Source organism: Halichoerus grypus, chromosome 5, assembly GCF_964656455.1.
Source record: "Halichoerus grypus chromosome 5, mHalGry1.hap1.1, whole genome shotgun sequence".
NCBI classification, from domain to species: Eukaryota; Metazoa; Chordata; class Mammalia; order Carnivora; family Phocidae; genus Halichoerus; species Halichoerus grypus.
Genome location: NC_135716.1, coordinates 107,961,528 through 107,976,093, shown reverse-complemented (window position 1 = coordinate 107,976,093; position 14,566 = coordinate 107,961,528). Strand labels below are relative to the sequence as shown.

Below are 14,566 nucleotides of genomic sequence, written 5' to 3'. Positions count from 1 at the left end.
CACTAGAAAATTTGCAGTCTTATTGTTACTTAAAGTGCAGTGTTGTTAATAAAAGATGACATTTCCTGGCATTAAAAAAAAAAAAAAAAAAGTCTTGCAGATCTGTCGCACTAAGACTCCAGCCTGGACTTTTAATTTTCAGTTACTATTTTAAATTAATTTCAGTTTTCTTTTAATTCTCAGTGATCATTTTTCCGTAAGTCTTGTGTCTTGATGTTTTAAATAATTTTGTGCCACCAAGTTACCTACCTTCATTGTAAAACCCAGATTTCAACAAGAAATGTATTTCAAAAACAGTTGTCTTGAATATTTAAAGTTTCTTAGAACAAATTTTTGGTGAAGTTTTCATGAGATTGTTGAATTGTATACATTGTAGAGATGTATTTCAGAAGAAGCTTTTCTGCAAAAATGAAGTATTAAGCTTAGACTGTCGTGTTTAGATTGATATATCAAATTTAGGTAGATTGGTATTTTATATTTCATGAATTAATAATTTTCCTTGAAATGTCAACAGGGAAAGATGAGTAATAGATGACTTAGAACTTAATTTTGGAAGTGTCAGTAGTGTGTAATCTATCTGCATGTCTAACATTCATACTCTCTTATAGCATTTTCTTTGAAATGAATAAATGTATTTTTTTAATTCCTTAGTATTTCTTAATCTCATATGTACAAAATATCATACCAAGTATAATGGCAGTGGTTCACAAAATACCTAGAGATCTCTTGGACTCTAACAAAGTCAAAACTATATTCATGACAATACTAAAATATTGTCTTTTGACTCTTACTCTCACCTAGCATACATTACTCTGAAGGCTAATAGAATATGGGATCATGTGTTCTTGTTCTTTTTAAAACAGTTCTTGGTTTTTATTTCTGATATGTTGAATATCAGTTGATATAATCCAAATAAACAAAAGGTCTTTGTGGTCCTCAGTAATTTCTGAGTTTACTGTAAAGGGGTCCTGAGACCAAAAAGATTGAGAACTTTTTCAGTGTGGGGATACAAAGTTCAAGACAATTCTATTAAATAGGAGTATTTTAATAAACAGAAGATGGCGGTAAGAGTCAAGAGATGGACAGGGAAATGCTAGGGATTTAGGAAATTGGTTAGATTAATTTTGGTATCTAATTATAGTTAGTTGTTCAGTTAAATTATTTTGGTTTAGTGGGCCCTGAAAATTGTTTGTCTGGTAGAATTGGAAATGAAACCAGAAATTAAACTGATTTAATTTTTTATTGTGGACAAAAGCTGCTGAAATGTCTTTCTTTAATGGATTAAAAAAAAACTTTTATTCTTAAAGGAATTTGAGGATTGATACTGAACTTTTTTCTTCTGCATGCCATGTATTGTTGTTGGTGTTTGTTTTGGGCCACCGACTGGAACCCATTAAGACCAAGAAACTTAACAGAATTTTAAGTTACTTTTTCCACTGAAGAGTAGCAAATTAAAGGCAGGGAAACAAGGGAATGATTTGACAATGTAATGCCTACATCTGGAGTTTCTGCCACCAATTATTGAATAATTGTGTTATCAACTTTAGTTGAATGCTATGTACATTGAGCCACAACTATCTGAAAAATACTTTCAAGGAATGATAATTAAAGGAGGAGGGGGAGAGGTCATTTTCATTGGCAGCAAATTAAGATATCCATTGAATATTTAATGGAAACAACCTATAAAGTATAATGAGAGCTACAGTATTTAATATGGGGAAGTTTGAAATGCTGTAGAATAGTTGGTTGCAAAGGTCCACCACACTGGTGGATCCAAAAAGGCATCAAAGACTACTAAAGACATGAGAAGTTTTTATTTTAAAATTAGATACTTGTTCCTGGGTTTTACTTTTAAAATAAAAAAGGATGAAAAATAAATAATAAATACATAAAATGGATGAGCGGATGGAACAGGATTGGCCATGAGTGCCATGAGTTAATACTTTTTTAAACCAGTGTGATGGGTGTGTGGGGTTTGTTATTCTAGTCTCTCTCTTTTTTTTTTTAATGTTGGATATTTTCCATAACAAAGAGTAAAATATAAAAAAGAAAATGGAGAAGTAAGAAAAAGGGGGAATCTGGAAAAGTGGGCCAAAAGCACTAAAGCTCATCCACAAAAAGATTGAAAAAAATATTATTCCACTATTGAACTGCTCAGAGAGAAGAGAGAAAAAGAAATTGGAGGGAGGGGCGCCTGGGTGGCTCAGTCTTTAAGCATCTGCCTTCGGCTCAGGTCATAATCCCAGGGTCCTGGGATTGAGCCCCCGCATAGGACTCCCTGCTGGGCAGGAAGCCTACTTCTCCCTCTCCCACTCCCCCTTGTTTGTGTTCCCTCTCTCGCTGTCTCTCTCTGTCAAAAAAATAAAATCTTAAAAAAAAAAGAGGGAAAAAATTTGTAAGTCAAACTGCAGATATTAAGAATTGTGACTCTTAACCCTTCAGACTGTCAATGAAATCAGTTTCTATAAAGTAAAAAGATTAAAAAAAAAAAAAAAAAACCTTGGCTAAAATATTAAGAGATCTGAAACCAAAGGCAACATCACATCCTTATGACATACACAAGAAGGCTGGTGGAAAGAGAAAAGAAGAAATAGAATATGAACTTAACGGGACAACAGTACTAAGGGCCATTTCTATCCAGGTATGTCATGATTTAACTTCATGTAGGTTGGATGTTTCCTTTTTCATGGGAAGGAGAAAAATATAATTAATTAGTGAACTAGTATTTATTGAGATATAAACTAGAATGGAAGAATTGAAGGGAGGGAAGGATTTTGAGTTTATTCTTGAATAAGATGGTGAGACAAAATTCTCTCTAGAATAAATGACTGGCATATCTTAAAGATGATAGAAGAATAGTAAGTCTGGAAAATAGAACATTTGAAATAAGGTAATGTTAAAACTGGTAGGCAAAAGGTAGGAAAAGACTGAAAGAGAAAGCTTGCGTGTTAACAGTGACATTTTCTCAGTCTTTCTACTGGGGAAATGTTGTGTTTGAGAAATTTGTTGTGTTCATTATGACTACTTGAGTGTGAAATTAAGGCAAATAAACTTTGGTAAGATTTTCTTTAGGTCATTTGAATGAATTAAATAATGATGTGTTCCAGGTGATATGTCTCCAAGAACTGAAGAACTTACTATATTTGTTTCATAAACTGTAATTGTCTGATTTCAAGTATGAGTTTATGAAGAAGATAGCACTTGTATAACAATGTGTTGAGTTATTGTTGAAGATATTTATTTTAGATGTGCCTTCTTGCTATAAACCATGGAAGTGAATTTTTCAAGTTTCTGACTTAGAAATATCATATTCTTTATGCTTTGTTTGCTTTTCCATAGGAAATGGAATATTATATATTTAATTTTTTAGCATACTACAGGTATGTACCTTAGCCCTAATATTTAATGATTTCATTGAAACCAGTTAATTTTCTCTAATTACTACATTATCAGCAAACCATTTTTCTAAATGTTATAAAAATTAACTTTCAGGAACCATTTGGAATGGTCAGCCCTAAGCCATGCAGCCATCGTGCTTAAATTGGTTTTTGTAAACGACTTGTGTGTGTTTCGTAAAATATGCTTTATTTTAAAATTAGGGCTTCCTGTTGCAGCTGTTCCAGGAGCTCTGAGTCCTTTGGCTATTCCAAATGCTGCTGCAGCAGCTGCTGCAGCTGCTGCTGGCCGAGTGGGTATGCCTGGAGTCTCAGCTGGTGGCAATACAGTCCTGTTGGTTAGCAATTTAAATGAAGAGGTTAGTAAAATAATTTTCTAATGTTTATTCTTTAACTCCATTTCATTTGTGAAAGTTTCTCATGTTTATTTCATTTTGCACTTGCCTTTCTTTTTATGTACATTCATTAGTCAAAGTATTTTCTGTATGTTTCTACTTCTGAATAAAATCTATGTACTTGTTTAGGTAATATTTCCTTAGACAGTCATATCTCTTTATATATATATAATTATTATTATTATTTTTAACCTAACTACCTATTTTTCCTAAGAAAAATATGGTGAAGTACTAAAGTATGGCTTTTTCTTTTTGTTGTTCTCAAAGGCAAATGTGATCTAATTTGCAGATTTAATTGTAAAACAATTTTGTTCTTTGCCTTTTCTAATTATTTGCTTGTTCATTTCATGCTTATGTGTCATTGCATTTTTTTAAATCTTATTTTATGTGAACTACTCTAATACATTTTTCTTTGAAGGTTCTTCCAAAGATCTTGACGAGGCACTCTTCCAGTCTTTCTTAGTAATTTTTTCTTTGCAGTTATTAGTCATTGTCTTCTAAAAATATTTTTCAACTTTATCCCCTCCCCCCCCTTGTTAAATAAAATTTATTGCTGAGTTATTTTCTTTAGTTGTACATTTTATGTCTGGTATATTTTATTTTGATTGCTATGAAAGCTGGTATGAAATGTGGGAAGCTCAATGTATCAGTTTACAATGTCTAATTTGAATATTTGTTTCATTTTTAATTGGCCTCTGTTAATACGAACATTAAGCTTATTTTATCATTTAATACTATTGTCATTCACAGTTCTGCATGCTAAAATGTTTGAATCAGAGTGCCTTTGTTTTTCTTTTAAGAATTTTGCCTGCATTTCATAACCAGCCATGCTTATGCAGTTAAAGTTCAAAGTTTAAAATTCCTGTGCATGCTTTCCTTCCCTATGTTGAGATGAAATGCTGTAATTTACTCTTTGATATAGATGTACTTTACCCATATTTGTCTTGGATGACTACATTTTACTCAGTTTTTCTTGTACAGTACATAAACCAACCATTTTCTGACCAAATTCCTGCATTTCCTATGTACTGACCTATATTTTATTTTTTTTTTGTTCCCCAATTCCTTATTTTTTTCTTCTGCATTGCTGTTTCCCTTCCCCATTTCATCCTTTTCCCCTGTGTGTTCACCTTCCCTTTCCTTGTCTTTTCCCAAATGCCCATTCCCTTCCCTGTCTTATCCTTTATTTTCCTTGTCCTTGTCTTCATTCCCTGTCTCCATTCCCTATGTTCATGCTTCTGTGCTTGAACAAATGTTCCTCGGACCAACTTGCCCCAATTAACCGCCTTGAACCATGATCCATGACCACCTCACCATTCTGCGGGAACCACCCTTCGTTATGGATGATCTGTTCATCTCCGCTCTTCCTCGACTCTTCTCTCTTCTTGTCTTACGCTGCTTGCTCTTCTCTCCTTCTAAAGATGGTTACGCCCCAAAGTCTGTTTACCCTCTTCGGTATGTTATTGTTAGCACTATACTTTTATTATTGATTTGATTTTTGTTTCACCTTAATTCTTATTTGTAGCTAGCACTTTGGCTTAAAGTTGAATAGTAAATCTTTTGCTATTTTTCTTTGCTATTTAAAACTCTCCATAGACACAAAATTTGTTTTAATGCATGCTGATTTATTTTGCATGGTCTTTAATTTAATATCATTCACATAGCTTTGAGGGTTTATCAAAAATTATTCTTTTCAAAATTCACTGTTCAAAATCTTGATCTTCTTTATTCATTTGTGAGAATGATGAGTTTGAATGAGTGATCATGTTGATGTCTGAATGTTTCATTAATATGTCAGAAAGATAATCTTCAGCTGACTTGCATGTAAAATTAATTCCATTTTTGGATTACCTCTCTGTGGCTCCAAAAAAGGTGTTTATGGAGATGTGCAGCGTGTGAAGATTTTGTATAATAAGAAAGACAGTGCTCTGATACAGATGGCTGATGGAAACCAATCACAACTTGGTAAGATTAAACTTGTATGTTAGCTGTACATCTTTAAATCTGAATCTGTTAATAAAAACAAACCCCTTTATGGCAGTAAGAAAACTTTTTTTTTCATAGCCAGGCTGAAAATGTCATGTTAATTTTCATATTTTAATGTATTTATACATGATGAACATGTTTGCATATTCTGCTGTCCTCTTACCAATCCTCAAGTACAATCTAATGGAAAACGGTTTGGGCTCCAGTTTCACATAATAATGATAGCGTTTATATTAAAGATCTTTAGTGTTTTTCTTTCCTGGTTACTCTCTATAATAGAAGTTAACTGTTCATATAGTCTAAGGAATCCTAATTTTAATTATTCTAAGTATTTGTCTAAACTTAGTAATGGAAAGAGTCACATGGAAAATGTATTTTAGAGATACCAGGTTTTTACAAAATGAAAAACTTGTGCCACATACACCATTGTTAATCCCTTTTGGAATCTTAAAATGTACTTGATTACACATATATTCTTAGGTAAATATTTTAATTAATGTATCATGTGACTTTATATACAATGTCAGATCACATAAATCTGGAATACAAATGCATATTCACAATGTGGTAAGACTGTAAATATCATCATGTTCTTAGCTTATAATTCTGTTTATTGAGATTCAGGGATGATGATGCCTCACATTGGTTTTCACATTGTTAATTTTGAAGTTTGTTATTTTTGAGGTAAGGGCTGTGATTTTTGCTATTAACACCCAGTAAAACTCATAAACTTGAACAATGTGATATATTTGGCCTTTGGTAGCAGATAGAAGTAAGTTTGAATTTCATTGTTTCTTACCAGCTATCATGGTAGTCCAGACAACATATAAAACTATACATCAGGCTCTCCACTTTTTAAAATGGAGATATCCATCTTCAATGAAAGGTTTATAAAAGTGCTAATCATGCCCTAGATGCCTAGTAAATGTTTTCTTCTGCTGTGTATACTTCTGTGCTTGGGTAGGGGTAGTCATGGCCATTTTTTTATGTACATTGTAAGTAGCATTTTACAAAGCATTAAAGCTCTCTCAGATGTTTCATTTTTTTCTCATCACTGTGTGAGCTGTGGATGGCATTACCCTTCATATAAAGGATATACAGTCATCATAGTTGAGAAGTTTCTGAGGTAGAATTCAACCAAACTCTTCTGGATATTTTTTATATAAGGACTATTTTAAATAAGTGACATTTTAATTTTTACTGTAGTTGTATTAGTTTGCTTGGGCTGTTAAAACAAAATACCACTGAGTGGCTTAAACAACAGAAATTTATTTTCTCAGGTGTCAGCAGATTCACTTTCTGATAAGGTCTTTTTCTTCCTGGCTTGCAGATGGCTAACTTCTCCGTGTGTCCTCACATGGACTTCCTCTGAGCTCTCTGGGTTTCTCTTCCTCTTACAAGGACACTAGTCTAATTGGATGAGGGCCTCATCCTTATGACCTCATTTAACCTTCATTATCTCCTTAAAAGTCCCTGTCTCTGAATGGTCATATTGTAGGATTAGAGCTTTAATATATGACTTTTGGGAGAAAACAGTTCAATGCATAACAGTAGTTACATTTGTAAAGCTTTTACTCCTGCTTTTTGTAAGATCTTTTTAATAAAGCTTTGACATGATTTATAGTTTTTAAACTATATTTAATAGTAAATAATTTATTTCTCATTGCTAGATTTTGCTTTTTTGAAGTAGATGACCATAAAAATATGTACTCACACCATTAATGCCTTTAATATTGAAAAAAATTAGTGAGAATTTTTAAAATTTAATATGCTTTATTTCTGGGTACTGTTCTCCTTTTGGTTTTCATAGGACTCTATTTGGAAATACTCATTGCTTCATGATATAGGTAGATTTTTTTTTTTTTATGCTTAGGAAGTAGTATGGGGGAAATACGGAGAATTAAGAGATAGTAGTGTTTAAATGTGAAGGAGATTGTTGCAAGCCTTAGAGGCCATGTTAAATCATTTGAGACCACAGTTTTAAAATTTGCAAACATGAAGTTTTTTTTAATAAACATTCTACCATGCCTATTTCAGTGTTTTCTTAAATTGGATGTCTTAAGAATAATTTGTGTATGTTATCCTTAAATGAACTTTAACAGAATTTTAACAAAATACCGAAGTAGTAGTTCCTTCATATTAAACTTTTTTTATTATATAGCTCCCATCTCAAAAGTAAACTAACTTAGTTCTTCGTAACAGACCTTTATCTACTAAATTACATCTATCAGAGTGTTCTGTAAAATGAGTGGAAATCCTGTAACTGTTAGGATACTTGAGTAGTTTTTAAGTATGTGTATATATTGGCTTTCACAGTGGAACTACCATGAATAATGAAGAACTGTCAGTCACACTTTGAGGTCTTGCTGGTCTCACAAAAGAGATTTCAAGAGATCTCTCCCTCTGTTCCCCCAAGGAGGGAAATAGCAAATGGTATGCAGTATAATGGGGAAACAACAAATTTAAAAATTATGATAGAATCTAAGTCCCTATGCACCAGGAATAACAACAACAAATGTAAAGGAGTAAATGCATCAGTGAAAAGACAGTTTATTAGATTTGAGTTTTTAAGAAGTTCGTTATAAGAAAACATATAAAGCACAAGGATGTGGAAAGGTTGAAAGTAAAAGGGATATAAAAAAGATAAATCACCAGGAAGATAAAACAGTTTTATATGTGTGTACCCCTAATGAAAGAGCCTCAAAATACGTAAATCATAAATTAATAGAACTAAAGAGAGACTTGAGGAAATCTTCTCTTATAGGGAGAGATTTCAACACACCTTTCTGAATTATGTCAGGCAGACAAAAAGAATATCAACAAAGATACAAATGGTATGACACAATTACCTTAACAGAATTACACACATCTATACATAGAGACGGTGGTTCCTACCTTCATGTACTTTGCAGTTGGAAGGAGGATTTAGATAATTAAATTGTGATGAATTATGTATAGATGTATAGAATTACGCATTTAACACATTGTTTTTTAAGTACATGTGGGAATATTTATGAAAGCAGGCTTCAATAAAATTAAGTATCCTGTAGACCCTATTCTCTGACTGTTGCACAATTTAGAGTTAATAACAAAAAGATATATTTAGAATTTTCCAATCTCTCATGGACCAAGCAAGTTACTTTAATAATTTAGATTACTTAAAACTAAAATGATAATGAAAGTACTATACGAAGTAGATATGTGTAATACAGTGAAAGTGGTGTTTTGACAGGAGGTTAACTTTATGAATGTTGGTATAAACCTAAGGAAAGGAGATGATAATAATAAAGACTAGAAATCATTGGTATAGAAGACAGTTGAGAGAGAAAAAAAAAAGCTAGAAGCTGGGTCTTTGAACAAATAATAAAATAGACAAATGGATGTTGAGATTCATTTTTTAAAAAATGAGAGGCAACACAAATAATACTTTGAATTATAAAGGGGATAATTGTTGATAGCTCCAGTTTCACATTTTATAAACTCCTCCTGTATAAAAATCTATAAATTTTTTTTTTTTTACCATCTTTTGACTTTCCGTTACTCATTAATATCTTCTACAGAGATTAAGGGAAAAGTAAAAAATTATATGTAACCAAAAGTGCCATTTCCACTGTGCAGCATTGGCCTTTTCCATCATTGATTGCTTTGCCTGTTTACACTATATTCCTTATAACCGATTTCAAGATAGAGTCCTGTTACTTAAACTTGATTCATCTTAAATTAGTAATTCAAATAATCTCTTTTTGTTTAATCATTGTGTGCCTCAGTTTTTGACAAGCTTTTTTTTTAAAATACTTAAAAACCATGAAGACCCCTCATCTTCAGCCCTCATCCTCTTGAGATTACTTCAGATTCTTTTGTCAAGTCAGCTGACTAGAACTATAAGTCTCATTACCTGACTACTTCCAGAGTTAGCTCTTTGATTATTTTGCTTTATTTTAATCCCATTTCTCTATCATCCATCTCCTCTTGGTTACAGCTACTATGCCTAGGACTTTTTATTGTTTTCTTATTTCCGCCCTTCGGTATATCAAAACTCAGCTGTTTGTGCAGTCTTCTCATAACTTTTCAAAACTGAACTAAGGTAGTTTTCTTTATAACAGCCTTTATCTGCTTCTTTATACCACTTTATTCCCCAAATTCATTCCTTATAACACATTTGTATGAGCTAGTAGTACTTTATCATAAGCAATAGAATGATAGAACTTTAAAAATTTTGTAATTCAAGTAAGTTTTATTATAAAGGTGTATGTACCGTCTCTATGAATAATTGAATTGATTTTATAAGTGAAAATTTAGAAGTATATGTGAAATGCAGTGGAACTAGTGAGAATTCAGGACTAAGATGATTTTTTTGTTAGTCTCCATTGAAAATCTAAGAAAAAAACATTACAAATACGTAATACTACAGTAAAAAGTTGGGAAGAGTAAACTTGTTTTTAAAGATTAAGGAAGCTTTAAGTGAAAAAACATAGTTTTGATTCTTTTCTGAATGGTACCTTACTTCTTACCAACACTTACCAACACTTCCATAGCATTTGGTACTTACCAACACTTCCATAGCATTTTCTTTTTCAGACCTGTTTTATATTTAACTGGTTTATATTCTATACAAGTACGTATGACAAGATGCACGGAATTAGTAAATTGTGCATCTCCGATGTCAGACTGTGTACTGCAGTATACTAATCAAATTAAAAACATTTTGAGAGTAAGGATTTTGTTCTTGTTTCCCTGCTCTTCCATATTGCCTTTATGTCTCTCCTGTTAATACTCTAATACTTTGATTTAAGTAGTCAAATCAGACCTTCAGTTTAAAGTGTATATGACTTATGAAATGGTCTTCAGTTGTGACTAGTGAGTAAAACATAAAACGTAGAGGGGCGCCTGGGTGGCTCAGTCGGTTAAGCGGCTGCCTTTGGCTCAGGTCATGATCCCAGGGTCCGGGATCGAGCCCCGCATCGGGCTCCCTGCTCAGCGGAGAGCCTGCTTCTCCCTCTCCCTCTGTCTGCCGCTCTGCCTGCTTGTGCTCTCTCTCTCTCTGTTAAATAGATAAATAAAAATCTTTAAAAAAAAAAAAAAAAAAAAGTAGAGAACTCTTCTGTAATCTCAGATCGGTTCATTTAGCTTAAAAATAACTGCTACCTCAAGAAGTAATGTTCTGTGTTTAAGCACTGTGCTTTGTGCTGCGATAGAGACAGTGGTTCCTACCTTCATGTACTTTGCAGTCGGAAGGAGGATTTAGATAATTAAAATAAATTGTGATGAATTTAAAAAGAAGTAAAGGATGAATATTTAATGAGGTTCTGAACCTTTCCAGAGAAGAACGATGATGAGAAAGGCTAGGAGGAATAATGAATGAGTTGGGAAATTGTTACAGATAGAACAGCATGCACACAGGGCTAAAGGTAAGAAAAACTAGCATGTCAAGGGGATAGGTTTTGTATAGCTGGAGCTTAAAGTGCGAGGAAGTACGGTACTAAAAAACCGTAACTTACATGAGGGGTAGGATGGTTCTTGTCTTACACTTGATTATCAGCACTAACAAAGTAGTTGGTATTGTACATCATCAAGAAATACTTTCAAAGAGGCTGGGGAGATTTCATTCCTTAATATGGCTTGTACCTTTCCTAGTCTGACCTTAAGATTTTAGGCAGGTAATGACATCAGATTTGCAATATACAGAGTTCATCCAGGTGCTATGTGTAATAGAATGGGTTGGAGAAAAGTAGAAAAAATCCAACAGGAAGATAAATTAAGAGACTGAGTTACGCAGATCAAAACATTGTGACAGTGAAAAGGGGAGAATGGAGAGATGAATTGAGGAATAATTAGGAAGAAGAGTATTCTAGGACTTGGTAGTTAGGTTGTGGGGCAGAAGGGAGAAAAAGTTACAGATGAATACTAGTTTCTTTCTGCAACTAAGTGTATGACTTAGCAGGATTGGCAAGGAAGAGATTCATAATCAGGATTTTCATCCTATGAAAGAAACTGGCTTTTTTGCCAGAATGCTTGTCTAGTGCAATTAAATTTAAATAATCTTTCACCAATGGCTGTTGTAAACTTATGATTTATTTAAAAATCATAGAATTCAGTTATTTCTGCTATTCTAAAAGAAGAATTCTTTTTGCCTTGGACTTGTTAATATTCTTAATAGGCATTTTTTCTTTTTACAGCCATGAATCATCTTAATGGACAGAAAATGTATGGCAAAATTATTCGTGTTACTCTTTCTAAACATCAGACTGTACAACTACCTCGAGAGGGACTTGATGATCAAGGGCTAACAAAGGATTTTGGTAATTCCCCATTGCATCGTTTTAAGAAACCTGGATCCAAAAATTTTCAGAACATTTTTCCTCCTTCTGCAACCCTTCACCTATCCAATATCCCGTAAGTATGAAAGTTGGAGTTTAAGGCTATACATTTTAAGAATAAAACCTAAAATTTATTATTAATCTTTACCTTTTTTTTCCATCCAATTTTCCTAGTCCTTCAGTAGCAGAAGAGGATCTACGAACACTGTTTGCTAACACTGGGGGCACTGTGAAAGCATTTAAGTTTTTTCAGTAAGCAAGCTTTCTTGTTTTTGAATTAGTGACTTCATAGAAGTTAAGAGTTGTCTTCATAGTTTTTATCCTTTTTGTTTATGGGTAAAAATTCAAGTATTTAAGCCCTTCCTAATTTTTATGAAGTATCTAATTTCATAATTTTGTTTCAGAAGAGATCACAAAATGGCTCTTCTTCAGATGGCAACAGTGGAAGAAGCTATCCAGGCCTTGATTGATCTTCATAATTACAACCTTGGTGAAAACCATCATCTGAGAGTGTCTTTCTCCAAGTCAACGATTTAAAAAGGGGGAGGTGAAGATTGAGGGTGTATCACATTGTTTGGTGTCATCACCTATTGACTGTTCAGAAAAGTGGGGACCAGAGTTTGATTTTTTTTGTTGTTTTTTTTTTTTTTTCATGCTGTTATCATTCCTTGGTTATAAAATGAAATGGCATACATAAAGGCAGAGTTGTTAACTGCTGTATTTCATCTGTTCTATAGGGAGGCCATTTTTATTGTATGTTTATCATTTTAGTTTAATTATACTTTCCTTTTTCAACTTAGTTGACATACGTGCCTTAAAAAGGAAAACTAGTGTTGCTATTGTGCATTTACTAGGAAAAAGGAATTGGTTGTCTAGGGCACATTGTTATATGGGAATTCAATATGTTTAGGCAGGGGTGTGTAAAAAGGTTAAGTTTTTGTTTCTCCTGCTTGGAACTTATTTAGAATTATTGGCTTGTCACATTTCTTTCTATTTAATCAAATAAGATACATGATACTGAAAGAATTAAAGCAGCATTTTTTAGTTTTTACTACCTTAGGCTTTCTTGCTTTAAAAAAACATTGGCCTTTTGTATCTCACAATTCTGGTCTAGATTCAGTTATGAATGTAGGCATTAGTTAAAATTAACAAGATGCAGAGTATTAATTTCTTAAGACAACAAAGTGGTTTCTGTAAGTTTGAGCCCTATGTGGAAAGCATTGTGGAATCTTAACCTTTTTGTACACACTCTTGTGGGACGTATCATATAAATGTCAGCACTAAGTAATGTCTTGTTTGTGGCTGAATATTTTTCGTAGATGTTTTTGAAGTTGACATGACTTACGTGCATTTAAATATATATTGCCATCCTTAGTTTGTAATTAAGATTTGGAATATGGTTGTGGATTTCTGAGCATGTGCAGACTGGTCTAGCTAGTTCAGGAACTGGTGCATGTATTTTTCAAAGATAAAGAAAGTGTACTGCGAAAATTTGCAGGAAGATTAATTTTGTGGCAGTTTTCTAAAACTGACAACCAGGTGGGACCAAAGTTTATGTGCCTTTAGTCTTAATTTACCTTGCATTGTAATATTCAGTTTTAATAAATCTTCAAAATATTTTGTATTTAGGAATAGATCTGACTTTAATAAAAACATGGCTCAGAATCTACAGGTCAAATTAATTTGAACAGTTCTTGTCAATCTGAATTGTTGATTCTGTTTAAATGACCAATACTTTTTGAAATTGATGTACTTAGTTTCAAGATTCATAGATTCTGTTATCTATGTAGACAGAATGGTCATGTATATTTTCTATTAGTTGAGTTTTTACATCTTTAGAAATGTAAAATTCAGTATAGTTTGAAAGTGGCACAATTAAAAATTAATTTTCTAACAAAGTTGGGAGGTTTGATGGTTGTTTAATTTCCTTTTGTGTGTACTCTGCTTACCTCTGTAGCATGCTCAATAAACACTTCTGTAGCTCTGTATTCACCTTTTCTGTCTTTCTCTGCTGCCTTTTCTCTCTCCTCTTCTTTGTTTTTCACTCCACTGTGCTTCTGAATTCATGTTTATTCTCTGCCAGGGTGGGAAAGGAGTAATAATAAATATTACAATTCTATGGCTTTATACCATAAATAAATCTAGATGCTGTGAAAATATACCAGCTGGTTTTTTTTTTTTTCTTAATTTAAAAGACAGTAACTGCTTTTCAGGAGGACACATATTAAACATTTCCCACCCTGTTATAATCTACTGCTTTAAAGACATAACTTTTATTGTATCTTGTTAATTCTTTCTATCTCTTTTGTTGTTGTTTTTTTTTTTTTAGTAGATTTATGCACTAATAGATCTTTTGGATTTGCCATGCTCTCTTGCTGCAGTTTCATCTTTCATCTTTTGTGTCTGCTAAAGATTTCCTACTAATCTTAGATTACCTTGTGAGTTTTAACAAAGAAAGAGTACTAGATGTTAT

General features: G+C 32.8%; 1 protein-coding gene across 6 annotated transcripts in view; it reads left to right on the top strand.

Moving 5' to 3' along the window:
* The window catches only part of PTBP2 (polypyrimidine tract binding protein 2), a 94,566-nt gene extending 80,575 nt beyond the window's left edge, over positions 1–13,991 (top strand). For 3 of the 6 annotated variants that reach the window (XM_078072721.1, XM_078072726.1, XM_078072725.1), the window contains exons 9-14: positions 3,600–3,754; positions 5,212–5,245; positions 5,663–5,755; positions 11,953–12,169; positions 12,268–12,345; positions 12,498–13,991. In XM_078072721.1, coding sequence (XP_077928847.1) covers positions 3,600–3,754; positions 5,212–5,245; positions 5,663–5,755; positions 11,953–12,169; positions 12,268–12,345; positions 12,498–12,630 — 710 coding nt within the window. In that variant the 3' untranslated portion in view covers positions 12,631–13,991. The remainder of the gene's footprint in view (positions 1–3,599; positions 3,755–5,211; positions 5,246–5,662; positions 5,756–11,952; positions 12,170–12,267; positions 12,346–12,497) is intronic. The other 3 variants (XM_078072722.1, XM_078072723.1, XM_078072724.1) reach the window with 3 other exon arrangements.
* The last annotated feature ends 575 nt before the right edge of the window (positions 13,992–14,566 follow it).